The sequence below is a fragment of the Diuraphis noxia genome, unplaced genomic scaffold (genome assembly GCF_037042655.1).
Source record: "Diuraphis noxia isolate RWA-SAM2 unplaced genomic scaffold, SU_Dnox_SAM2 contig0001, whole genome shotgun sequence".
NCBI classification, from domain to species: Eukaryota; Metazoa; Arthropoda; class Insecta; order Hemiptera; family Aphididae; genus Diuraphis; species Diuraphis noxia.
Genome location: NW_028301711.1, coordinates 28700129 through 28726919, shown reverse-complemented (window position 1 = coordinate 28726919; position 26791 = coordinate 28700129). Strand labels below are relative to the sequence as shown.

Below are 26791 nucleotides of genomic sequence, written 5' to 3'. Positions count from 1 at the left end.
GGTTAATACAGTTTAGCCAAACATTTAAGTAGGTTTTCTAGTAATTATTTAGAAGTAATAATAAATGTACTTACGAATAAAAAATTTGGCCCAAATGGGTTCACAAAATCCTGATTCGAACGGGTTGCATTTTCCGATCGAGCCCATTTAACGTTAGGTAGATTCTTTAAAAAACTTTGAATTTATTTTAATATTGTGTACTTGGGAACCTATATTACGACAATTGAAAGTTATTTCTCAAAAATTATAAAATGTAAATATGAACTTAGAAGAAGCTTCTACAATGCTTAATAATGCTGTACATTTTATTCAAGAGACAAGAAATAGATACGATGAAAATATACTAAATAGGTAATGCAAAATCACTGTGTTCAAGATGGGGAATCCCGGATAAATGCGTAGAAAAAAGACTACCATATGCCAAAAAATTGTTTTATGACAATTTAAATGGAGATAGGATACTTAACACAACTGAAGAGAACTTTAAAGTAAATTATTTTTCCCTATGTTGGATACAGTTTTATCTCAACTTATTAGTCGGTTTCAAGGTATGCATGATGTATTGGAAGATTTAAATTTTTTAAATCCTACTATTCTTTCAACACAAACTGATAAATATATTATTAAATCACCATACGATTTTTGTGTAACATATAAAGATAATGTTAGTTCTGACTTCCCTCGACAAATGTTATCTTTAAAAACAGTAATAAAAGATGAAAAATAAAAATAATAAAACTTTTGGGTAATTTTATTATAAATAATGATTTATCAAGTAGTTTTCCAGATGTTTTAAGTGCTTTTATGTAATTTTTCTTACAATGCCAATTATTACTGTGGCAGAAGCTGAACAATCATTTTCCAAACTAAAACTTATTAAGAATTACCTAGGAAACACATGTGGACAACAACGTTTATCTAGTATATCAATTTTAAGTATAGAATAGGAACAAACAAAAAACTCTTAATATTGAGAAGATAATTGAAAATTTTGAAAATGCAAAGTCAAGAAAAAAAAATTTCTTAAAATAGAACATCTAAACATTTTTTTTTTTACTATTATATTGGACTAACATATCTATTTTCTGTATATAATAATATACTATTCATTTTATTATACTTTGTAGTTTGTACATTGTAGGCTTCATTATTTTGTAACTGTAAAGTTATCGTAGTTGTAAAATTGTGGCTTTTTTTAAACATTTTGAAAATATGGGCCTCTAAACTTTTTGTACCGGGGCCGTCAGAGTTCAAGATCCGGCACTGTTCTTTAGGTGAACATGAAGAGAGTAATACAAAAAGAGGCTACAATCAAATTATAAACATTCGTCCAATTTTAATACAGTATAGTTGTTAAAAGACAATATGAAAATAATATTATAACCATTGGAGAATTTGACAGCTGTCTTATAAAGTTATAACATACATAATATACAAAAGCGAACTGATTAAATTTTTTTTATAGCAAGCTGACTACAGATAGTGGTGTACCTACCCAATTTGCAAATTATTTAAATTATTCATTATTCATTATTATTTAAATTATTTACTCATGTAAAACCCTAACCGAACTAAAATCCTGCATACATTACTGAATACAGACTAACAAATCTATAATCATTAACTAAATATTAATTTTTTTTATGCGTAAGTAAGCTTATCGGTAAAGAATTCAAGATATTATTATAACAATTATTAAAATTGTAAATTTTATATTTTTTTTATCATTATTAATTATTATTTTTGTCAGCTGTATCGAATAGTTTTCTCGTAGACCAAGCAGAATTTGATCGTTAACACAGATAATACATTAATTATACAACATAATTATTAAATTATTAAACTTAGCTCCTAGCTCCTATATTATTATAATATGTGAAAGGCGTCAAATTTCTTATCAAGTTTTTATCTAATTATCAAATCAATGAATTTTATATCAGATTGTGACGACCGTGTTCTCTAATTTGTGATACTGCAACCAAAGTTTTCAAGGAATATCTTATGCGCATATGGAATCTCCTATTCATACATAATAATTTTTATCACGTAATGATAACAATTTACAATTCAATAATCAAGGTTTCAGATTAGTGCTCAGTACTCTGTACTTCAGTAGTCCTGACTATTAAAAATTTGTTCAGGCTTGGGTTTAACTTAATTTTACAATTTTTTTTTAAAATTTTTTTTGCTGTTTTTGTTATTACTCATCAAGTTTCGTAAAATCGCGCCTGAAGTACTAAACCAAATTTAATCGCACCTGGTATTTTCCCGTTTATCATCTATCTTTAGTAGTACGTGACATGTACGTTCCGAAATTACAGTAAGTACCTTCGTAATAGTTGATCAAATCGAATATATATATATATAAAAAAATTAATGATAATAATAATAATTATTATGACGTTTTACAGCTAAGATGTCTGATGCCATACCACCTCTGATACCCGAAACTCCACCTCCCATGACCAAATTGGATTGGGAAGATGATGAGGATTTTATGGACTATCCTCATCTGGCATTGGAATTGCCTTCTGAGTCTAGTTTAAGTAAGTTTTATAAATTACAGGTGTATGTGTTAAACCTAACATTACGTTTTGTATACATAAAGGTCCAGATGGTGGGTGGAATCCTATTGACGAATTATCACTTCCTTATGATGGCGATGTTGTCCATAAACCAGCAGTTTGTATTGAAACAAACACTAATGACAGTTTGTCAAAACAGCCGTCAAGTATTGCAAAGAATGATTTATCTATGGTATCACCATTATCTGAACAAGGGTCTAGTATACATCAAAATGATTTATCCATATGGAAAGATGAAATTGATGTGTCTTGGGAAAGTATAAAAAAATTAACGACCAATGACAGTTGTGATATTGTCAGTGAAATAGACTGTAATACAGAGATCAAACAAGATGAATCCTCTGAAAACATAATACATAATAATAGGGAAATAATTAATGACGAGCCTCATGATGACTTGTCTTTAACTTCTGAACAATTTATTAGTGACATAGTAAAAGTTAAAATTAATATACCACAATATTTACCAAATTTAGTACTTGAATTAAACAACTCTGAAGTGTATGAGGATAATAAGGTTTATCAGCCTGAAACCAATGCTAATTTTGAAAAATCAACTGATCAAAATACATTGGTTAATAGTCAATTAGAGCGTGTAGATATGGAAGAATCGTCCAATCAAATCAATTGTGTTCAAAATGTTCGATTAGAAGATTTAAAAAATGACATAAGTGATACTGATACTGGCATCTATGCAATGTTAGTTGATAATTTATCAGTTAATAATAATAATAATAACAATAACATGATTAAAAATGATCTAGAAGAGTATACAGAGTTCTGTGATTTTGAAACTGATTTGCCTCATTCTTTAAATGTGCCTTTACCAAACAGAACATCACAAGAATATCGTGACACTATTGAAAAACCTCAAACTGTTGATCAACATGATTTTGAGGAATCAACTGTTACACAATTTAATGACAAACACAATGAAGTATTGAAAAATATTTCCATATTAGTTGAGAATGAAATAGAGCAAAGTGTAGAATCAATTAATCCTAATTGTTCAACATTTCAATATAATGAAATTAATGTTGAACATAATTCAGAATCTGAATTTGGTGAATTCTCTGACTTTCATGTATTTTCAAATTCAACTTCAAAAAAGAAATCATTATGTGATATAAATGACGACGATTTTTGTAAATATGAAACTTTCAAACAAGAGTTGAATAAAACAGAAGAGTTCAAACATTCCAATGTTGAACAAGTGAATTTTATAACCAGTAATGATAATAATTCAATGTTGAAATCTGAGAACCGAAATAGTTTAATTAACAATGATGATGATGATGATGACGACAACTTCTGTGATTTTGAATCTGGATTCCCTACATCAGGTCTTCATACAATTAGTGATCAAGCTATAGATTTAAAACCAAATTATGCAATATTAGATTCAGAGTCACACGTTCAACTTGATTATAAACAATTTTGTAAGGACGCTTTTCAAGGAGATTATGTAAGCCTTTTTGTATTAATATTAATTAATTTATGTTTATTTTTTAAAATTATTTATTCTTCATTAGGAGTTATGTGAGGAAACTGATTTGCAAAACTTAGATAATGAGCTAAATGATTCTCAAGTGTGGCAGAGTTTAAAAGATGTAGACTCAAGTCCAGCCCTTAACTATAATTGGACCAAATCTGAATCAAATAATGTTTTCCTTGCTTCACTCTCGATTGATTCTAGAAACATAGTAAGATCAACATCACATTTTACTAATGATTTAGTTGTACATTTTTTTTATTATTATTATTTTTATTAATATTGAATTTAAATATGGCAGTTGTATGGTGCTTCTTGGAACCCAAAAGTCCCTAGGTTTGCTGCAAATATGTCTAACAATCCATTGGAACCATTAAAAGCTTCTAACAATGACACAAATGATATAAAAATATCGCAATCTTTTTCCAATGGTCCAATTCAGGTGAATTTAATTTCACTTTCTAAATGAATTTAATATCCTTTAAATGCTAAATAAACTTTTTATATATTATAACAAAGGATATAGTACCAGACCCTGAATTCGACTGGAAAAGCAGTGGCTTAATAAATCCATTGGACTGTAAGTATTCTATAGATGTATTAAATCTACAGTAAATTCTACCGTCTATCAATATTTTAACAATTATTTTTCTTTTTAAATTTTATTAAAAAATTATTAAGAATTCGTTAGAAATTAAAAATTATTATTTATTTTATAATGTATAGCATATCTTTTTAAACTGTTTGATATCTAGTCACTGAATTGTCTTAAGTTTTAATATTGGATAAACATAAAATAGAAAAACTAGAAAAATGTGAAATATATTGCATATTCCTAGTCCATACAAAAAACAACCAGAACATAATAATAGAAAAAACAAAATAGTTAAAATTGTAAAGAAAATTATTGCCAAAGTAGAAACCAAAGTTGTATTTAAAATCTATAATATGTATAAAGTTATAATAGAACATAGGTATTTGGTATATAGTACTTTATTAGTTTTAAATTAACCTCTTATCTTGTGAGTTACATGAAAACTTTAACAATATTAGATACTATAGATCAGCCATGAAATAATTTTGCACATGTTAATGCTATAACTTGGTATTTATTTTAGTTTGATTCAATTTTTTTTTCAATATAGTGTAGGTACCGAAAAATGTTTGAATTGTTAAATAATGTTTATTATTCACATTCCTAAGTTTTATTTTTATTTATTACATGTAAAATTATAAATAATTAACCGGAACTCACTTTTTCCATTAGGTTATATCACACCATTGATCAATGTGTTATTGTAATCATTTAACCCTCTTTATTTTAATTTTCAATGAACTCTAATGGTACATGGTGGTAGGAAAACAGTTGATGCTTATGTTCCACCTGTTGTGGCTATGCTCTACTTATGAGTCAAATCCAAATTAAAGAAATTAGTGAAAATGATTGCACTGACATTGCCTATCTATAGTATTATTTAATTATTAATGATCAAAGCTACTCATATTATCATTCTCAAGCTCAAAAAAAAAAAAAAGTGATATTCTTATGTATTTGTTTTTGTTTTGTTGATGAATCTAATAATTTTTAAATTAAACGGTATATTGATTATTTTATTATTAAATACAATTAAGTGATTGATACATTTCGAATAATTCTAATAAAAAAAATTAATACCAATACTTACAAATTGTATACCATATTATTTAACTATTATATGTATAACAACTCATACAATCATTTAAATATTCAAAATATTTTGAAATAAATCTATATAATATGCATATATATATATATATACATATAAGGTGTAACAGATAGAACTAACTTTTGTGCAAATTAATATTTTAGTTTATTTATTTATTTTTTATTCATTAAGTGATCCTAGCACTACATGTATAATACATTTTTTTTAGTACCAAAAATAAAAATAATTTAAATTTAGTAAAAAATGTCTTGGATAAATTCAAAATAGCCTATTTATGAATCTGATTATTAGAACAATTTTGATGGTAAAAAGAATTATCTAAGTCAAATAGTTTATTTTTGAGAATTTACTGAATTGAGTATATTTCTTAAATTATTTACTTATAATATAATATTAACAATTTTTGTCATTCATTGAATAATTACCATAATTTTTTGGCCAGGTCTGTCTTTTACACTCTGTATATATATACATTTAACCACAAATTAAAACTGATCATTAATTGCTTTCTAACTACAAACAAGGTATAAATTGTAATAGTTTAATTGTATTATGTGTTCAGAATTTATTTTTTATCTATAATAAAGGCAGTGTTATATCTAGAAATGTCTTATGGGAATGGGGATACAAACAAAAAAATTGAAATATACATAGTTATAAGTAATAATTAGGGCTGTGAATTTAATGCACTAAAAAACCTTATAAAACGCATTAAAAATGTCAAAAAAATGCAATAAAATATGCACTTAAAATTAAAAAAAAAAAGGAATATAAAATGCCAAAAATTATAGTATAAAGTTCATTTAAAATTGGTTTTTAATTTAATTTTTATATTTATATTAATATTAGGTACAGGATATTAAACGTTATTACAAAAAAGTGTTTATTTATTAAAAAAGTTGATTGAATCTGAATTAAGTTAATGCTATTCACCTGAAACGTTAAAAAAAAAATGTTTTTTTTTGTATTTATTTGGTTAAAATAATAAAACAAAATAATACTAACTAAAATATTATTTAATAAAATATAAATTTAACATAATATATACAGCCTGTGTAGAGTAAAAATAAATGTTTTCAAACAAGTCAATTGACGGAATTTGGTTAAAAATACTAGAAAATGAACTAAAAAAGCAAAATATGACAAAAAAATGACCTAAAAAATTAAAAACGTCCAAAAATGCAAAAATATGCAAAATAAAAGTTTCATAGATTGATTCGTAATTATATAATTTAAATTATGTACATACAAAGCTATGTTTTACAATCACCAAAAAAAAATGCACTTTCCTATAAATTCACAGCCCTGGTTATAATTCATACTTTCCTTCCCTAAATAATGTATTAAAAAAGTATAAAATATGTCAAAAGGGTGAAATATAAGCCCCATGTACAACTTTATATATGCCTCTCAATATAGGACATAATAAATAATGATAGTTCTCAACCATATTATTATTCATATAACTTAATTATTTAATTATACATATAACTTAATTATTTAACATTTACTGTATACAACTTTTATCTGATTTTCGTTCTGAACGTATTTGAAAATAAGTTGGAACATAATAGATATTAAAAATTTGTATAAAAATTTTTAATTGATTCTTATTCAGTTTTTGAATGTTTAAGTAGTTATGATTTATCACATTACTGTGATCAAGTATAGAAGTATTATACATATTACTTATCATTGATTAACAACAATTAAATTACTATAGTAACTACATTTTTATTCAGTGAAATTTGCTGTGGTAAGATGTGTATACTATTATGATTATACCTACAGAATTATTAAAAAAACATTCAAAATTTAAAATATGATATTTGTCATTTTTCTAGCCACAAGATATAATAGATGGAAATTAATAAATCATTCTAAATTCTCGGCATTGGTAAACACTTATATTAAGATTAAGATGTTTTTGTATTTTCAGTTGTTCAATATCTTTTTCTGTATATTATACACATTAATAAAACTATTTTCTTATACATTTAGCTTTATAGGATGAATTTATAAGCGTTTAATATATATAATATGGGTTAATCCATTTAATGAAAGGCACTTAAGAGGACGCTACACCCGCATGTGCTTTCTCCGTCTTACAAGTGAGTAACATAGCAAAATCTGTTTAGCGCGGGACAACTGTTCTTCCTCAATATTTATAATAGAATTTTCAAAATTTCACAACGCATTGGTAAGAACTTTATCTGTGTCATAGCGCCTTTATTTTTTTTGATAGCACAAACCAATAATTTTAAGTAATTTAATGAAAAAATAACTTTAATTATATTTATGTTATCAAAAAAATAATGACGCTATGACACAGATAAAGTTCTTACCTATGCGTTGTGAAATTTTGAAAATTCTATTATAAATATTGAGGGAGAACAGTTTTCCAGCGCTAAACAGATTTTGCTATGTTATACATTTGTAAGACGGAGACAACACATGCGGGTGTGGCGTCCTCTTAATATTTCAGACTACGCTGTTACTAACATTTTTGAAAATATTTATTTTACATAATATTTAAGTCTTTACTAAACAAAATTCAAAAAATTATAGTTTACAATTTTTATAAATTTTGAAGTTTCCTACTATTACATACATTTTAAATTTCATTTATAAAAGCAAAATTTGGAGTATATCAATCTATAAAAATCTAATTTCAGCCAAGTAGTTTATTAGTTATAACTTATACTCTGTTTCAAAAGAGAATATACCAGATTTACGTAAAAAAAATGGTTTTGCCCGTGGCTGCCTGGTATGTTCTCTTTTGAAACAGGGTGTATAACTTATAAGTATTTAAAGTTTTGATGATTAGAGTTGTGAACCAATAAAACATGACAACTAACATTTTATCTTTTAAGAGTGGAGTATTCCTATATCACTCTCCTCCAATCAATTAAGCTTTAAATACTTATAAGTTAATAGCTTATAAACTAATAGTCAAAAATTTGATTTTTGTAAATTTAAGTACTCCAAAAAATGTTATGCTTCAGAATAAAAAATTTAAAAATGCATTTTGTCATAAAAAAAGTAAAACATTTGGCAAATAAAGTGTGAACCAAATAATATATTATCCCAATTCATATACATATGATAGTCAACATTTTATCTCTTAAGAGTTCACATTTTAAGTATATTTTTTTGATTCCATCATATTATATTTTTTCAATTCAGTTAGATATAAAACAGTGTTAATTTAAATGTTTTAATGTTTCATATTTTATATATTATACTGGTCAACAGCATTGTTCAAAATTTGTGATATAGATAAATAATCAATTAAAATAATTTTACATTTTTAATATAGCCAAGTGTTTAGTTTATGTTTAATGTAATATAAAATTCAGTTTCTATGTCAAGTTAACTTATCTATACCTATCAAAATTGGTGTTAAAAAGAGGAATACTAGTAGTTAATAAATTGGTTTTTGATAAAAATATAAAAATATCTGAAATTGTTTTTTGATAATCTGATAATTTATCTGAAACAAATGCTTTTTACTAAATTAATTGCCTTTAAATCATGCCTAAAATAATTGTTAATTGGTGGTGGAGCTTAACATGCATTTATTGTGGGATAATTAGGTAATCATACGTCGCTACTTGATCTCGAACTTCTCGATACACTTGCACCATGCTGTACAAATGCTCGTGAGTATTTCTGTTTTTGCTTAATGTGTAATAATTTCATTGTTATAAAATAATTTTTTAAGAGGATGCTTTTTCATTTTGCGTTGTTTCTGTTTTACAAAATAAATGTAAAATATAGCAAGTGTAGAGCTAATTTTATGTTGCTATTTTTAGTATAGGAATGAATTGACTTATTATCAAACTTTAAGTTGATAAGTGATAATATTATCTGTGTATGTATGTTTTTATATAAGAAGTTATAACACCTTTAACTTTTAAGTAATGATTATTTAAATAGTTTATGTACTCAATGCTCGTTTAAAAATTATAACTTCATAAGAAATCAACATAAAATTACTGATAATGTTATTACTTTTTACTTTTAAGTAAGATAATTGGTTGTTTTACTTGAATATTAAAGCTGACAACATAAAATAATATATTATGCTAATAAAGTAATAACAAATAACAAATAAATAAATAATATCAAATTTACTATGCTATATATTATTATTTATTATTTGTAAGACTGGCACAACATGAATAGATATCCTATGCATTTATGCATTGCTTTGCTGTTGTGCTAAATGTCCTTAAATTTAAAAATTGAGTTATTTTAGTTTATAATAATCATTATATGGTATCATTTTTATGAATTAACTTTTGCACATTAATAATGTATGCATAATTAATAATATTATGCACAATTTTCTAAATATTAAGAAGTATGTTTTAATTTTAAATATAATGTTATAATTATGAGTATTTCATTTATTGTTTTTTCTTATAATTATACAATGTATCCAGTGAAAAAGTGGCCTGCCAGTGTCATGTGATATTATACCTTACCTAACCTACTAAGTTATAAAAAAAACATGTTTTAACGGATGGGTCTAAATTTTAAATTTTTGGTTTTGGGTATTTTAACTTTTATGAAACAAAATTGTATTTTTTTTTTTTTAAAAACTATTTCATTGTGTTAAAAACTTACATACCAAACCAGATATATATGAATTATTTTTATTAAATTAAAAAAATGAGCTGATTTTACATTTTTTAAAGGAAATTGTATAATATTTCAAATAACACATTATTTATTACAGTTGTTATTTTAACTTTATTATTCTAATATATGATACCTAGAATACAAAATTATTCTACATTTTTCATCCTTGTGAGTACATATTATCTCATTTAAGCTTGTCCAATATTTATTGTCCCTTGACAATAATTACAATTTAAAAAAATTGTGTCATATTGAGCAGTCATATTAATTCAAAAATGATAGAAGATATGATAAAAACATTTAGTATTCTATACAGTATTCTGTTGGATGATAAAACACAAATAAAAACTGTAGAAATGTGGCGTTACTGAGAGTTATATGCATTTTCTTTTTATAATTTTTGACTGCTTTTTTTCTTTTTAAATTTAATAATATTAGTAAGTTTCTGGTTTTATTGTGTATGTTAGTTGATAGCACTATAAAATATTCTTAAAAAATTAACAATTGAAGTTTTGAAGCTACATCTACAAATATGCAGTTTGATTTTGTTAAAAAAAAATTGATTAACCATTAACTAAACAAATAAAAAAGTTAGATCTATCCTTTTAAGTAGTTTTTTCCATAACCTATTATCATTTGCCAATAATATGACGCCCAACTGGTCACTTTTTTATATGACCATTGTTTAATTAACACAATAATGTGGAATGATAATATTTTACCAACTTATTGTCGTATACAAATTGTTATTGAACCGGATATATTATTACTATGTAAATTGCATCAATAATTAAAAAACAAAAGTGTACATTTGTATAATATTGTTGTTCGTTATACATTTTTATTAAATTCTTCCCTTCTTTATTCTTATGTATTAATTTGTTTTTCATAGTTGAACATAATTCTTGTATACATTCCAATAATATCGTGAAAATATATATAAATAATTGACATATCTATGCATTGATACTAAAATTTACACATTATTTTGAGAATTAATGAGTTATAGATTTACATTTACTCCCAAACATAAATTAAATATTGTAATATTTATATGTATATATATATATTGTATTATTTATATATATTTAATGAAAGTGATATTAATAACAGTTTTTCTATCATATCTGTGCTTCATTCGTATTTTTTAATATTCTTTTTTGTGTTAATTAACTTTAGTTCAGCCTCAAACATGGAAAACATCTGAGGTTGTGAAAGAAGAAGAAACACCCATTCAAAGTAGTCCTGAAAGTGTAGATGTGTTTGATGAGTTTTTCAGTTCATCATTACCATCATCATCCCACAATCAATTAATAGATACCTTTGAAAGTCCAAGTTCTCTCATAACAACAGTGAGTCATGAAGCACAAAGAATTTTGGATAATTTGCCTGATTTCAAGGTATTGCAAAAACCTTATTTAGTAATATTAGAAAAAGAAAACAATTTATTTCTGAAATAATTTTTTTATGTAAACAATATTATATAAGAATGCTAGATCACTGCAACGAGAAAGAATTTCTTCAATTTTTTCTCGTTTAAATAAGTCCATTATGTGCAATAAGTTATACTAATCTGTCCAAATTGTTTTCATTTGTAAATTAATTTAATAACCATTTACTGTTAATTATATGTATTCCTGTTAGTTTATTGATTTTATCATCAAAAAATCTTCATTAGTTCCAATATTTTTGAAGGATTTTGATTTTCATTATTGTTGTTTTTTTTGTTTTGCAGAAAAAAATTATTCTTATGCTCTTAACTTTATTAATTTATTGAAGTTGTTTAAGTTATACTAGTTAAAACTTAATTTAATTTAAAATAATGCATGACAAAATTTATACCAGCTTTAAACTCCAAAAGCGTTAGAAATATTTGTGCTACTAAATAATAATTAACATTATTTAATTTCTAGTCTATGTGTAGCATACTAGACCTTATTTGGTATTTCATAGTTATTTAACAATTCAATATACAGAGTTCTATAAGTTTAATTTAAATAAAATATATGTTAGTGTTTTTAAATTTAGAGGGCTTTTTTTTAATTATATCCATTTTTTTTTTTTTTTTAAATAGATGGTTATCATTACATTATTGTAATATAATATTGTGTATATAATATTTATCGCATTCTGCAGTACATTTTCTAATTTTTTGAATTACTTCATAACTTTTTTATTCATTTAAGTCTTAGAAAGTTTGTAATCTTGAAGATGCATTTTTAACGAAATCCATAGTTCAAATCAAGAACAGATAAATACCTATAAAATGATTGATATTTCTTAAATAATGAATGTCATGAATAGAAATATTACAGACTGCATATCTGGCTAATACCTATATACTGATTCATTTTTTTCTAACTATTAAGTTAATTATTTCCAAAGTCTGATTTTTCATTATACATTTTCAAAAGTTTTCAATTAATTACTTACTTAGTGGCTGCCAATGGTTAATGATTTATTTGAGTTAAATGGACATTTGATTTATAGAACTCTGTAAAAACTGCTCAAAAATAAAATATAGATTGGCTTATTTTTGTTGAATTTGCTTATAAAGTCATAAAGTAAGGATTGTTTACTGTTTTTGTTATTGATAGATATTTAATTGTATACCTATTAAAATATCATGATAATTGGATGGATTAAAAAAAAATATATGAAAATATATTTTAGAACTTCAAATTATGTTATATATACCTACAAATAAACTAGGCTCAAATGTGTTATATAGATGTTTAATATGTTTATATGATACAGGATGGGGCATTAAAACAGCCAATTTCAAAGTCCAATTGTAAAATATAATCTCAAATGAAAATTAATTGATTGTTAATATATTATAATGAAAAAGATAACATGCCATATATTTTTTTAAATAATTTTCTCAAAACGACCGCCATCTCTTCTTAACACTCTTTTAATCTTCCTCAAATTGTATGATGCCACTTAATGTTAAAATTAATGTTGAACAGACACTAACTGTGATTATTTTTGTTAAACAATAATCACAAAACCATGTTCTTTATCACACTATGTTTAATAAATTGTATGTATTATTTTAATTAACAATATTTAGTGAATAAAATTATTATTATAAATTATAATCATTATGTTTTCTTACTATCAGAAAATCTATTTTCAAAATTGTTTGTTTTTCTTCCCCACTCTGTATTATATTTTAGCCAGTTCACTGAAATTTCTTTGGTAGCTCTAGTCTTTTAATGTATCGTCTATTAGATAAGTATTAAATAAACATTAATTCTAATATACATACTATAAAATATGCAAACTTTCATATTTTAGTATAATTTTGGACAAGTTATTAGTATTTTGGACTAGTTGTCCTTCAATGTTTTCCAGTTTAGGTTGTTTGTAAGTCATATTCTAATGGTTTTATTTGTATAACCCAAGATTTTATAACTGCATTCCATTTTTCTTTTGTTATTACATGTACTTTATATATTAAACTAAATTATTTATGGTAATATAAACTTTGGGTTGAGTTTATAAATTCTTATCCATAAATATTATAATTGTAAGAATATCAGAATAAAATGCTCAATTAATATTTATATTAATAAAAATGTTTGATATTTAATGTTTTTGTATCTAATACTGACTTAGTGGCGGTTTTGACTATATTTTCAAAAACTTTTTTTTCTTCTGAAACTCCATAACTTAAACCATAACAGATAAAAAATAAATACATTTGTTTGAGAACTATCTATAATAGTAACTCATAAATTAAATTAATATTATATTAAGCATATACCAAGTATAGTGTTCTTTTCCCCAAATTATTAATAAACCAGAACGATTCAATAAGAGTCTACTTTTCACTTTTCACTTTATGAGTTGCATGTTTGATATTTATTGATTTATTTGTGTTTGTATTTATCTATATACATTTAGCATGCATACTAATTTAGCTTCAATTTGAAGTCTATAAAAACCATTATTTTTAAATACTTTTTTAACTCACAACATTCATATTTTATCTGTGTGCACACTTCATTAATTCCTATATATTAATTACTTACTATAAATAAAAATATGTAGATCTATATAAAATAAAATATTTTCAATTTTTTAAAATTGAATATACTAGTAGCTATAAAGACAAAAAACATTTATACATTATTTGTTTTTACATAAGTATTGTGTCACCTCATTTGCCTTATTGCTAAAAAACGCCACTACAATTATTAACATAAAGTATATTAAATACATTTTTATATATAAATTATTCAGTGATATTTTATTCTTGACCTTTTCATATTTTATAAACCACATCTAACAATCGGTTAATAGTTCATGTTCGTTATTATTTTTTAAATATATTGCTGATTAACAATTTACTGTGATAAATGATTTTTATTTTACATGAAGAATAGAATAAATTAAGTATTTTTTTCACAGTATAATTTATGAAAATATAAAAAAAAGGTAACTTCTTGACTACTATAATCAAGTTAAAGAGGATAGTATCATTGCCTATAATTTAATTGCTAAAAATATTTTATAATTAAATATAAAACATAATTTTTCTATTTTAATTATGTAAATATCACAATAACTGTTTTAAAATTACAAATGTTAAAAGTTATAATTCATTCATTTTCATTCAATTTTTTAAACATTTCATACTAGTGTATCAATAATATATTTAATTTAATAATGGTTAATGTATCAATAACAAAGCTTTGTTTTTCAAATGATTGAATGTATACTAACAATGTGTATTTTATTTCACTTTTTAAGTGGGGTTACATACTTAAATTTATTCAACAGCGTTTGTTAATGTTTAATATCAGCTGTAGTGTTTACAATTTTTAATGTGATGTTGCAAATTATAAATTGTAATCAGTCATTTATTTAGGCAATTAAAGTATGTATTTTAATATAAATATTTTTTGTAGTTACCAAACACATTGTAAATATTTTAACTTTGAAATTTTGAATTTGTCTTGATTGTCAAAAGTTTGTAAAATTTGATCAAGATATTTGTACTTATTTTATTAACATATTCCTTATAAAATCTATACATTTAGGTTTTCATAATCCGTCCTTTTATTAGTTTTATTGTTGTTGATAATTTTTGATCTCTATGGTAATGTACGAAGTACTTAAATTAATTCATAGTAGGTAAGAAGTGTTTACTATAATATAGTAGTACATATTTTTTGTTATATTAGCCTTAATTAATGGTATGTTTTCATTTTTCAGTAAAAATTTATTTTTTAGTTAAGAATTTGTCAGTTTTATTTTGTAATATGTTTTTAAACAGTAAGATAATATAATATACTAAAAACATATTATATTATATTTAAACGTTTGTTGAATAAATTAGGTAGGTAACATAAAATAAAAGTTATTTCAGCTACTTGGTAATTTGATGCTAGAGACATGGATCCTTATATTAAGTACCTATTAAATATGCAAATATAACTATTATTTAGTTATTAAAAAAAAAAAAAAAAATAGTAATTTAACCTTTATTTAACTTGAAAAAATATTATGACTGCTATCATTCCTTGTATTTTTTAAACTAGATACAGTAACATGTTGTTGAAGTTTGAATGAATTTTTGTGTTTAAGGTTTGCTCTAAGTGATTACTTATTATTATTATTACTTTAATTAATATAACTTTGTTAAACAATGTTGTTTGTATTAAATATAATTATGTTTGGTTTATAAAGAATTTGTTATAATTTCAGTTTTTATTACACATATTGTTTGTATTCATATTTTGTGTTACAAATGCAACTATAAATCCAATGTGACATGTGTCAAATTTCAATTCCAAAAGAGAATGCACTCTTAAAGTTTTTAAGTTAGCCAAATGTGGTTCTTGTCCATGGGGTTTGTGGTTTATATTTTAACATTATAACCAATGCCCGGATTTTGGTACCTACATAATCACGGAGTGCTAATTGTGAGGAGTGAATGGTGTGATATTAGATGCTTTGTCGGAAAAAGCATAAAAGTAGGTAGTAGCGCTCCAAACACCATGTTTAATTATTCTTATTCATAATCTTATTAACATAATGTGTATACATATTATAATACCTAATCTCGTATTGTACGTATAAATTTAAATATTTAATCAATTACCTTGGCGTTATGATTTCATAAAAGTACTGTAACGTTTTGGACTTTTGATAAAGAGACATGAACATTTCAAACTAGTAAAGGTATCTTGTGAACGGCACTTATTTTTTCTTAATAATGACATAACACAAAAATTGAGAGGTAGACAAGTTGGTACCACTCTGCTGAACAGTAGTTGTCTAGTATGTCATAGTAGGTAATGGATGTTGTTCAATTTGAAATCAATAGTAAATTATTGTATACGAAAAACGAATCTGAGCGGAATCAGTGTGCCAGCTTTGAGCTTAACATACTTGAGTATATAATTAAATTTAATAATGATAATCCCAAATTTCAATAATTTTACTACAAATATGTTAAGTATTTTTTATCACTGTACTGGGAAAATGTCACTTTAATATAATATAGTATCTATGGGGGTGTCACGTAAATTGGTCACGGTAAATTGATCGTGGTAATTTGGGCGCTGTAAGTTGGGCGCTGGTGTAATATCGTCGTGCGTCATTTCGGCGGGTGACAATACATACCTATGTACAATACTTGCACTCAGGCCTCCCCTACAAATTAAAACATCTTCCTTGCCATTAATATTTGATTCTCAGATCCTACATCGAGATCGGTTCTTTACCGTACGCGTAGGTTCCTCCTTTTTTCTCCTACTGAAATAAAAGCAGGCGTACCACAAGGCGCAGTAATTGCGCCTCTTCTCTTCAATCTCTACATCTCAGATCAGTCTACCTCACCCCAAACTCTTAGCTAATTTAGCTGATAACAAAGCCATATTAACTTCCAGCCAGATCCTGTCTTAGCCTCCTCTTACATACAAGATCATCTCAACTCCCTTGAATCGTGGTACAAAACATGGGGAGTAAAAATGAATGAAACTAAATCTGTTTGAACTTGAGCCGCGCTCGTGGCCAACAGTGTGACCGTTTGGACACTTGTCGTGTCACCCCGTTGGCTGACCGATGTCGAAGTGCGCTTGCGCGGAGCTTTTGGCGACCGGCATCGCTGACCACCGGTTCTCCAGCGGCTCGCTCTATATTCACCACCGTCGTCCGGTACAGTTGCCGTGACCCGGTGTCGTGCGCCTTTTTTTGGTACCACGTTGTCGTCGTGTGTCGACTGACAATTCTATGTTTCACTGTGTGCGTTTTGTCGATCGCAGCGTGTGCCGTATGTCGATGGCCTCATAATTCGTATTATATTACCTATTGGCTATTATAGTTGCATCGATCGGCGGTTTGTATTGTTTATTATTTTGTATGCGGGTTTGATTCCCCAACATCATCCGTCGCACGTAACTACATGTGCTCGCATTTTCGTGTGCATATATACTCCTATTAAGCCGCGAAGTGCTCGTGTGACTGGTGTATGACTGTATGAGACATGTAACTCAAGAGATCAACGGACTCACCATCGCCGAGCTGTTTACAATATAATTTGGCAACTTCGCGGGATCGCGCAGACCATTCGTATTACCGACATCTATCATCGTCGTGGGATTCCGCCTTCAGTTGTGACCAGTGGTATCGTTGATATTACCTATTATTGTTTATTTTTGTATTTGTATTAATTTGCATATTGCGCACTTGTTGTGCCCTTTATAGTTTATGCTATATCATTTTGTTGGTATTATTATTATCATTATTATTATTATTATTACAATCGTCCGAAAGAGACGTCTTCGGCGTTGTTCCGTATTACATGTTTTGTGTTTACGAATCGATTGATCATTATATACTCTTTATACCACATTTCTTTTAATATTGTCATTTATCCCCACACACTCCGCGAGTCGTTCAGCAAACTGCTCAAGCAAGTGCTGGCGGCGTAAACAAAATCTATCCACGGTACCTTTGCACTTCACCATGGAATATTCCCAACAGACTATCTTAATAATCATCCACTTCCTCCTGCCTAGTGTATACGATACTTCGGTATCCTTATTGACAGCCGCTCAACTGGAAACCTCGCATTATAAGCAAAATCATGGATGAGCATATGAAGCTCTCTAATAAGCTTTTACTCTACAAATTCCTTCTCTGGTCCATCTGGACTTATGGAATCTAATTATGGGGCACTGCCAAAACTTCCAACATCAACCGCATTCAAAGATTCCAATCTAAAACCCTACGTACAATTCTATTAGCACCATTTTATGTCTCTAACAACACCCTCCACTCTGATCTCAAAATGCCTTTTGTCTTTGTAATAGCAAAAACATATTACAAACGTTTCAATAGCCGCCTAGAAGTTAGCACATTATAAGAATCCCCTAATATCTAAACTTTCATCTGCTTCTATCCAAGGCAACCCTATTAAAAGACTTATAAGACAGTGGTGTTGCGACCTGCTAGCCTAAAAAAATTCTTTACTATGGCGTAGTACTTCCGCTGGGAGGCTTATGCAGTCTGTCTAATCTATCTTTTTATTTATTTTGCTTTACCATAAATTGTTCTTATTGTTTTTTTTTTTGTAATAGATTGAATTAAAAAACTTATTTACCAAAAAACATTTACAATTCTTTATACTTAACAAAATTCTCAATAAATATTAATTATAATAACAAAAGTCAAAATAATTAAATATAATAATTAATAATACCTAGTTTAGTGTAATAGTTAATAGACATAATTCATAATTGTTTCACAGAAAATGTATTGAAATAAAAATCTAAATTATAATTGCAAATGAAAATTAACAGCTATTCCACGTAAACAATTTTGAATATTAGTAGTATTTTGGTCAAATTTTGAGGTTAATTTTTGAATATGAATTGCAAAATCTTTTTCTTTTTTCATTTTTGGCTATGATATTCCAGTAAGTAATTGTTCAACTTTAAAAAGGTTTGTATTATTTTCTTTTTTCAATGCATTGATAAAAATCCAAATAGATGGATGCACTGAATTTAACAATGAATTGAAATAATTGTGACAGTTTTCTACCACATTATTTGTGCGTGGAATATCATTTTCAACTAAAAAATATCGATTCTACATTGCTATAGGAAATAGTGGGGGTGTCTTTCGTCCCTTCTGTTAACGCAACCAATGTACGTATCCTCAAAGTAATTTATAAAAGTTGACAGTACCTAGCTCCTTGTTGTTTTTATAAAATTCTGTTTGAAGTAGGTTTTCGAAACTATCTTCAACAAGATTTTCGAGTACCTAAATATGCTAACATCAGTATTAAACGAATATCAAGGACAAATTCTGGATCAGTAGAATATTTATTACTTATCCAATACTTTGAATTTGTCGCCAAATTGAGTGTCCGAGATGAAAAAATAATTTTGAATTTTAGTATTTGGATTTACAAAAAGTGCTGCATTCATAGCAGCTTTTTAAAAATCCACTATAATCATCAATTGATTTAATTTTTTTTTTTTAACATTTAAAACTAAAAACAAACGGCGATAAGTTACCTCTTTTTAATCAGGTAAAAGAACATAAACTAAAGGAATAACATCACATAATATTTAACTATGGATTGTATATAATTAGTTGAAAATGCTAGGATAACACGAAAATGTTCCGTCAAAAAACTAGTGTTCTCTTTCTAATAATAAATTAAAATTTTTTTCTGTCGAAAACATTAAAATTCGTTTTTTTTTAAATATAATTATATATAAATTTTCATGTAATAAAAATGATTCACCATTCGTAGTTGTTTTATACACATCTGGAAATTTCAGCTCTTCTAATATTGCAAGATTTAATGTTTTTACTTTTGATATAACTGAATAACTGATCCAATGGCAGCATGGGTAGGTACTCAGTTGAGATATTTTCGCTACTTTATTTGAATCAGTCATATTATATTATCTTCGTTTCAATTATATCAGGTAAGTGGTTATGTTCAGTAAATTTAATCACGGTTTCATCACGGGTGTGAACGCGACCACAACATTTGAATTGTTTATAATCATTATACATATTTCCAAATAATCTTATCGTCGCCGTCTTTTTCTTTTAGGTGCATATGATTATTGTGAACCAATAGCTTTTTATTCCGTTGACTCATAATATAAGTTAAAGGCAATAGTTATGTGAACATAACACATCATAGAATTTTTTTGACCAATCATCTAACTGTGAGCCTATTATCTTACCTGTAATTTAGACATCATAATATGGATGATGATAACATAAAAATACTATAATAATTTAGATATCCGACGATTTCATTATGTTGACGCAATCTAATATAAAACGATTATATGATGCGCGACGATATTACACCGTGACCAATTCCCCGCACCCAAATTATCTAACTCTATTAACTAAATGTTGTTAATTATTGATCTCTATCAACCCTAATATTCTTCACCTCAAAAGAGTTAGTTGACTTTTATAGTAATAAAATATCGTTATACCTAGTATCATTATAATATCACTATTCATTATTATTATAAGCATAACTATTTTTGTTACTCGGCCACTATTAATTTATAGTACTGTATAGGTATTAACTATTAAGTGTTTACAACTTGTTTTCGCCAAAACCGCTCCTGCCATGAGGTTGGCGTCTGTGACTTGCACCTAAACTGGAAAGCTGCTAAGGGATAGTGAACATAATATATGGTATACGATTGAAAAATAGAACAATATCCTTTTATAAGACCTCTAAATATATATATATTAATTATGCTAATATGAAATATTGACAACATTTACCCACCAGTGATGGCCAATCTACTGGGAGGTAATACATAAAAATATAGCAAATGCTGGGTTAATACAAATAATATAATAAAAGGGGGAGACAACTGATCGTACAATAAACAATACACAAAGGGGGAAGGATAATCTCCGGACCGAACTGGACTGCCACACACGCTGCGAGCTGCACTTGATGTAGTAACAGGAAGATCACCACGTACCGAACTGGAATGGATGACGAATTGCCAAACAGGATGCGAGCGGCATTTGTCGTAATAAGAATAGGATCTTCTGATAGTGAACAATATCACACGATATAAAAAGTGAATATTAAAAGGTCTTTAAAAATGCTGAGCTGCAATGCGTTTTTACGAACGGTAAAACAAGAATACCAAACTACTCGACGCCATGTGTCCACACACACACACACACCAATATAGCGGGACCCGGCCGCTGTCCGAGCTGTAACGTGGGAGAGTGGAGGTAGCGTCCTCACCCAGTATGACCAACCTCACATATGCTGAGCTAGCAGGGTGGTCTTACTTCGTGCACAAACATACTCCCCCTTGAGATACATAGGGGTGTATCTCAACATGATCTTCGAGCTTACTGGCATGATGGCGGAACGGCGATCTACCGGAACTGGAGTTGTCTGCAGAGCTCGCGCAGAGCAACGTTGCAACGACTTCGAGGACAGAGCTGGCCTTGTTGTCTTTAACCGAACTGGAGCATCAATGACGACGATTGAGATTATCTAGTCTTCGGGAAGAATACATTTTTTTTAAATAATAATAATGACCAGTTGCCAAAAAAAAAAAATACAAATGATAAAGATATAACAAATAAAATAGTTATATGATTAAATTTCATACAACAACACAGAACAAAAAATTAAAGAATGTATCATAATAATAAAAATAATAAACTAACCCTTGCAAGCCACCCCGTTAGATGAAGTCACAGAGCCACACCCACAGCAGCAGCGGCTCGGCGGTAGCACTTCGCAACTAACGCAATGGTCATACGAGCAAGCAAGGAATATAGGAAATATGGATGTTAGTTAAGGCGGATCTTGCTGTGGGGATAAAATTAATGAACAGTTAATATGTCAAGCATGAAAATAATTATAATAATAACAAATAACTAACATAATATAAAATATATAATCTTATTAGTATATTATTGCGTAGGAAGAGGAACTATCTTCACAACTGGTCTTGTGATAAGACCTTGGTTGGTGAGCAGCCTAACTACTTGCACGACCCCATCTGGGCCTGGGAGGAGCTCCTGAATCCTGCCTAACTTCCACACTAGTGGAGAGGATAAATTATCTTTAATAACAACTAAGTCACCTAGCTTAACATTTTCTTGGCCCTTTACCCAACGAGCCTTAATTTGTAGGGTATTTAAATATTCATTGGACCACCTGCGCCAAAAGGACTGAGACAACTGCTGGAGGAGCTTCCAACGATTTTTGAGGCTTAACGAACTGTCAAGGACTTCTGCCTCAGGTACCGCACATAACGGTCTACCAATAAGAAAATGACCCGGGGTGAGACACCAAATCATTTGGATCATTAGACGAAGCGGTAAGGGGTCTGGACAGACTCTATCCTACAAAGCACAGTGGAAAACTCTTCTGATGATAACACCTGATTGCCTAACACACGAACTAACAACGACTTGGTCGATCGGACCGCAGCTTCCCAGAGTCCGCCAAAGTGGGGTGCACTCGGAGGATGGTCCAGCATAATCGATCCCTACTCGAGAGAAAGGGGGTCATGGCTGGACTCGACAATTGGGCAGATCCGACATGATCGGCTGTGGATTGTGAGCGGACAATCTCACACACCTAGTACATTCACTAATAGCCTTACGAATAACTTGGCGCTCACCTATAATCCAGAACTGCCTACAAATCAAGGCGGAAATAAGGCGAGGACCGGCGTGGCATGCATAAGAATGCCAATGTCTAGCTATCAGTAGCGGCAAAAAACGACAATTTCGACAGTAATATTGGGAACTTGCGTCGATCTGACAGCAACGAATGACGCAACCGTCATCCGACTCGTATGATACCCGAACTGTCAATAAATGAGCCAACAGTCTGGAAGAGACAGTCTTACCAGAAGATAATTCAGACATCAATGTTTTTAGAAATAAACCATGAGAACACTTAACTACCACAATAAGAGCATCATTATATTCCTGGTAAGACAGAAATTCAGGATTTAGTGGTCTCTTAAGGCATGCTCTAACGAAGCGACGAAGACGTATTATAATTCTTAACATACGGTTGAATGAGGAAAACCTGGAAAACCATTCCAGATGCTTCTCCGTGGTTTCCACCACGCATGAAGTGAAAGCTTTCACTTCGGGCAATTGATCCGCGGGAATTCGACTGCTTTCCTGAGACCAACCTTCATCGAGCTGACGAAGGAAGGTAGGGCCCCGCCAATAGAGCTCAAACTGAGCTAGCTCGGATGGACGAAGACCCCTAGATGCACAATCTGCTGGATTCAAGTTTGACCTAACATGAAACCAACGATAGGAAGGTAATAGCTGATGAATATTATGAAGCCGATTAGATACAAACACCTTATATTCCACTTGTGGGTTATTTAGCCAAGATAACACTACAGAGGAATCAGACCAAGTATAGATATTTGGAATCCTAATTTGAGAAGACAGAATATCCGACATTCGATGAAGCCAACGGGCGAGCAGCCCCGCTGCGCAAAACTCAAGTCTAGGGATTGACATCGACTTGGTTGGAGCTAACTTAGTTTTACATCCTAATAATCGCACTGAGACAACATCAGAGCTGTCTGTCACTCGAAGATATACAACAGCGGCATAACCGTTGACAGAGGCATCACAAAATCCACATAATTCATAACAACAATCCGGTGTTACGCCAATAAATCTTGGAACATGGATAGACGATAACTGAGGAAGTTCAGAGACGAAAGATGACCAACTTGTCTCAATGTCTAGGGGAAGACGCTCGTCCCACGAAATACCCGCCTGCCAAGCACATTGTAACTGATGCTTCGCATAAAAAAATCACCGGAGACAAGAGGCCGAGCGGATCAAAAATCCGAGCGATCATTGACAACATCGCACGTTTGGAAGATATGAACTTGGTCGAACTGACATTGTAATTAAAGGTGTCTTCAGCTGGATTCCACTTCAAACCCAGAACTTGAATTTGAAGTGTTTTGTCATCAGTGAAGGGAAGGGGTCCAATTGCCTGGTCTTCGAGCGGAATATTATCCAAAAGCTGAGGTTTATTACTCGCCCACTTCTTCAATTTTAGTCCGAACTGACTGAGAACGTAAATAAGATCATACTGAAGGTCTCGTGCTTCCTCTGTTGTGTTCGCACCAGTACATATATATCGTCCGTGTAAGTCTGGGTCAAAAGAGCTGCTTGGACTCGAGGGTACTTTTTAGCATAGACCGTAGCTATCTCTCCTGAAGAACCCTTAACGCCAAAAAAGGTGCAGTGCTAACACCGTAGGTAATGGTATTCAACTCGTACTCTCGTATTTTCTCTTGCGACGAGTCTCTCCACAAGATGTGCTGGAACTGGCAGTACTTGGGATCTACAAGGATTTGCCTATACATCTTGCAAATATCAGCGGTGAACACAACTCGATGACATCGAAAACGAAGTAGTATATCTACAATATCTTGTTGGAGCTTGGGACCCACAAATAACGCTTCATTGAGAGAAGTTCCAAACGAAGGTCGAGCTGACGCATCGAAAACTACTCTCAACTTTATTTCATCACCCACCATCTTATGTACTGCATGATGCGGAATGAAATAAGCACCTGGAGACTGAGCTAAAGACATATGATCGAGAGTCTCATATTCCATCATGAATTGCTTATATGCTAGGTACAACGGTTGATTCTGAGCTAGCTTGCGCTCCAGACGCTCAAAGTGTGAGACTGCCATCTGACGACAACCTTGGAACGTGGGTGGCAGCGATACGCGAAACGGTAGGGGAACAACGAACCTACCGAATTCGCCGTGATAGCTCTCCCTAGCAAAGATATCCTCACACTTCCCCTCATCAGTGAATGATGATGGAGCTTCATCAGGTTCCTCGACTTGTCAAAACCTTTCCATCATCGACTCGATGGAAGTGGTAAGTGATGAGGTAACAAAGGACTGAGGAGGTACAGAAAATAATTGTTGATCAAGTGGTCCGAGAATAATCCAACCGAAAATCGTGTCGAAAGCCGTGGGTAACCCTGGACCTAGACTTTGACGTTTATGACGTAGGACTTGCGGAAACACATCAGCACCTAATAACAACTCAATCGGAGCTGGAGAGTCGAAATTAGGGTCAGCCAACAACAGGTGGGAACATCTGTCCCGAACAGTACTAGGTAATGGGATTGACGGCATAGAACTGGTGATGGTGGGTAAGGTCCAAGCGGGTAACTCCAACGACCTCTGATCTGTCGCTGACTGGATAGAGAGTTGAACCCTCCCATCGACAGATTGGACCAACTGTCCTGCCAGACCTGCCACCGGAACTGTCCATCTTTCACGATGCAAGCCTAACCGTTTAACACAATCAGACGTAATAATACTAATCTGAGAAGCTGGATCAATTAACGCCCTTACTGGTTGAAGGCAACCAGCTAAGTCACGAACATTAACGGATGCTGTACCCAATAGAACCGATCTGGAACGTTGTGAACTAACTAAGGATACAGCTGGCTGCTTGACTGGATTAACCTTGGCATGCTACTTGTCTCGATGTAGCAATTGATTGAGACGACGATGACAGAGGGAGCACGAATACTTGCATTTGTTAGCCCAATGATTATTGGCAAAACATATCATACATAAGCGATGACTGCTTACTAAAGCATACCTGTCATCAATGGACAGTTCTTTGAACTTGGAACATGCCGACAATTTATGACTACTACCACATTGCTCACACCTGTGAGGTTCTGTAGAGGGTTTCTGGGACACTAGCGCAACTGGAGGAACAGAAGAACTACGAGAAGATTTCGAGCTAGCAGCGACTATTTTGTTATTCCCGAACTTGGATCTACTAATTTGGTTTTTATGCTGGGGATTATTAACTGTGGGAGTCATGGATGTACCAGCATTCTCCAACACCTCGACCCGATCCTTGACGAAGTCTAGCAGACTATCGATCGTAGGAAAATCCAAAGTGTTGTCCTGTTCAAACAAACGGCGACTAGTGGCAGGCAAACATCGAACAGCAATTGCGAATAACAAAAAAGAACCCAGATCGGAGATGTTCAGAGACCTTAGCAAGGCTACATTTTCACCGTACTTGTTGAGAAAAGCAATTAGCGCAGTAGGAGATTCCTGTTGGTGACTATCAGCATTGAGCATCTCAGACACCAACGTAGTTGCTAATCGTCGAGGTTTGTCATAACGGTTAACCAGAGCTGACCAAGCTAGGGGCCATATGTAGCATTGGAAACCGTGATGCCTTTCACAACATCAGTGGGTCCTGCCTGCAAGCAGCCCAACAAATAGTAAAACTTTTCAATATTAGTCAGATGAGCCTTTTGATCTAGGTAC

General features: G+C 29.9%; 1 protein-coding gene across 3 annotated transcripts; it reads left to right on the top strand.

Annotated features, from left to right (window-relative positions):
• The first annotated feature begins 2072 nt into the window (after positions 1–2072).
• Afti (aftiphilin) lies at positions 2073–16132 on the top strand. Of its 3 annotated transcripts, none has more exons than XR_016189383.1 (8): positions 2073–2320; positions 2412–2546; positions 2609–4050; positions 4118–4288; positions 4379–4519; positions 4597–4657; positions 7628–9445; positions 11610–11687. XR_016189383.1 is itself a non-coding variant. In XM_015508062.2 (8 exons), the coding sequence occupies exons 2-8, from the start codon at positions 2417–2419 to the stop codon at positions 11888–11890; spliced, it is 2292 nt and encodes a 763-aa protein (XP_015363548.1). In that variant the 5' UTR covers positions 2073–2320; positions 2412–2416; the 3' UTR covers positions 11891–16132. The 3 variants fall into 3 exon arrangements, 2 of the variants coding, with proteins under 2 accessions (XP_015363548.1, XP_015363549.1); XM_015508062.2 differs by having other exon boundaries at positions 9380–9445; positions 11610–16132; XM_015508063.2 differs by lacking the exon at positions 7628–9445 and having other exon boundaries at positions 2074–2320; positions 11610–16132.
• Positions 16133–26791: the final 10659 nt, after the last annotated feature.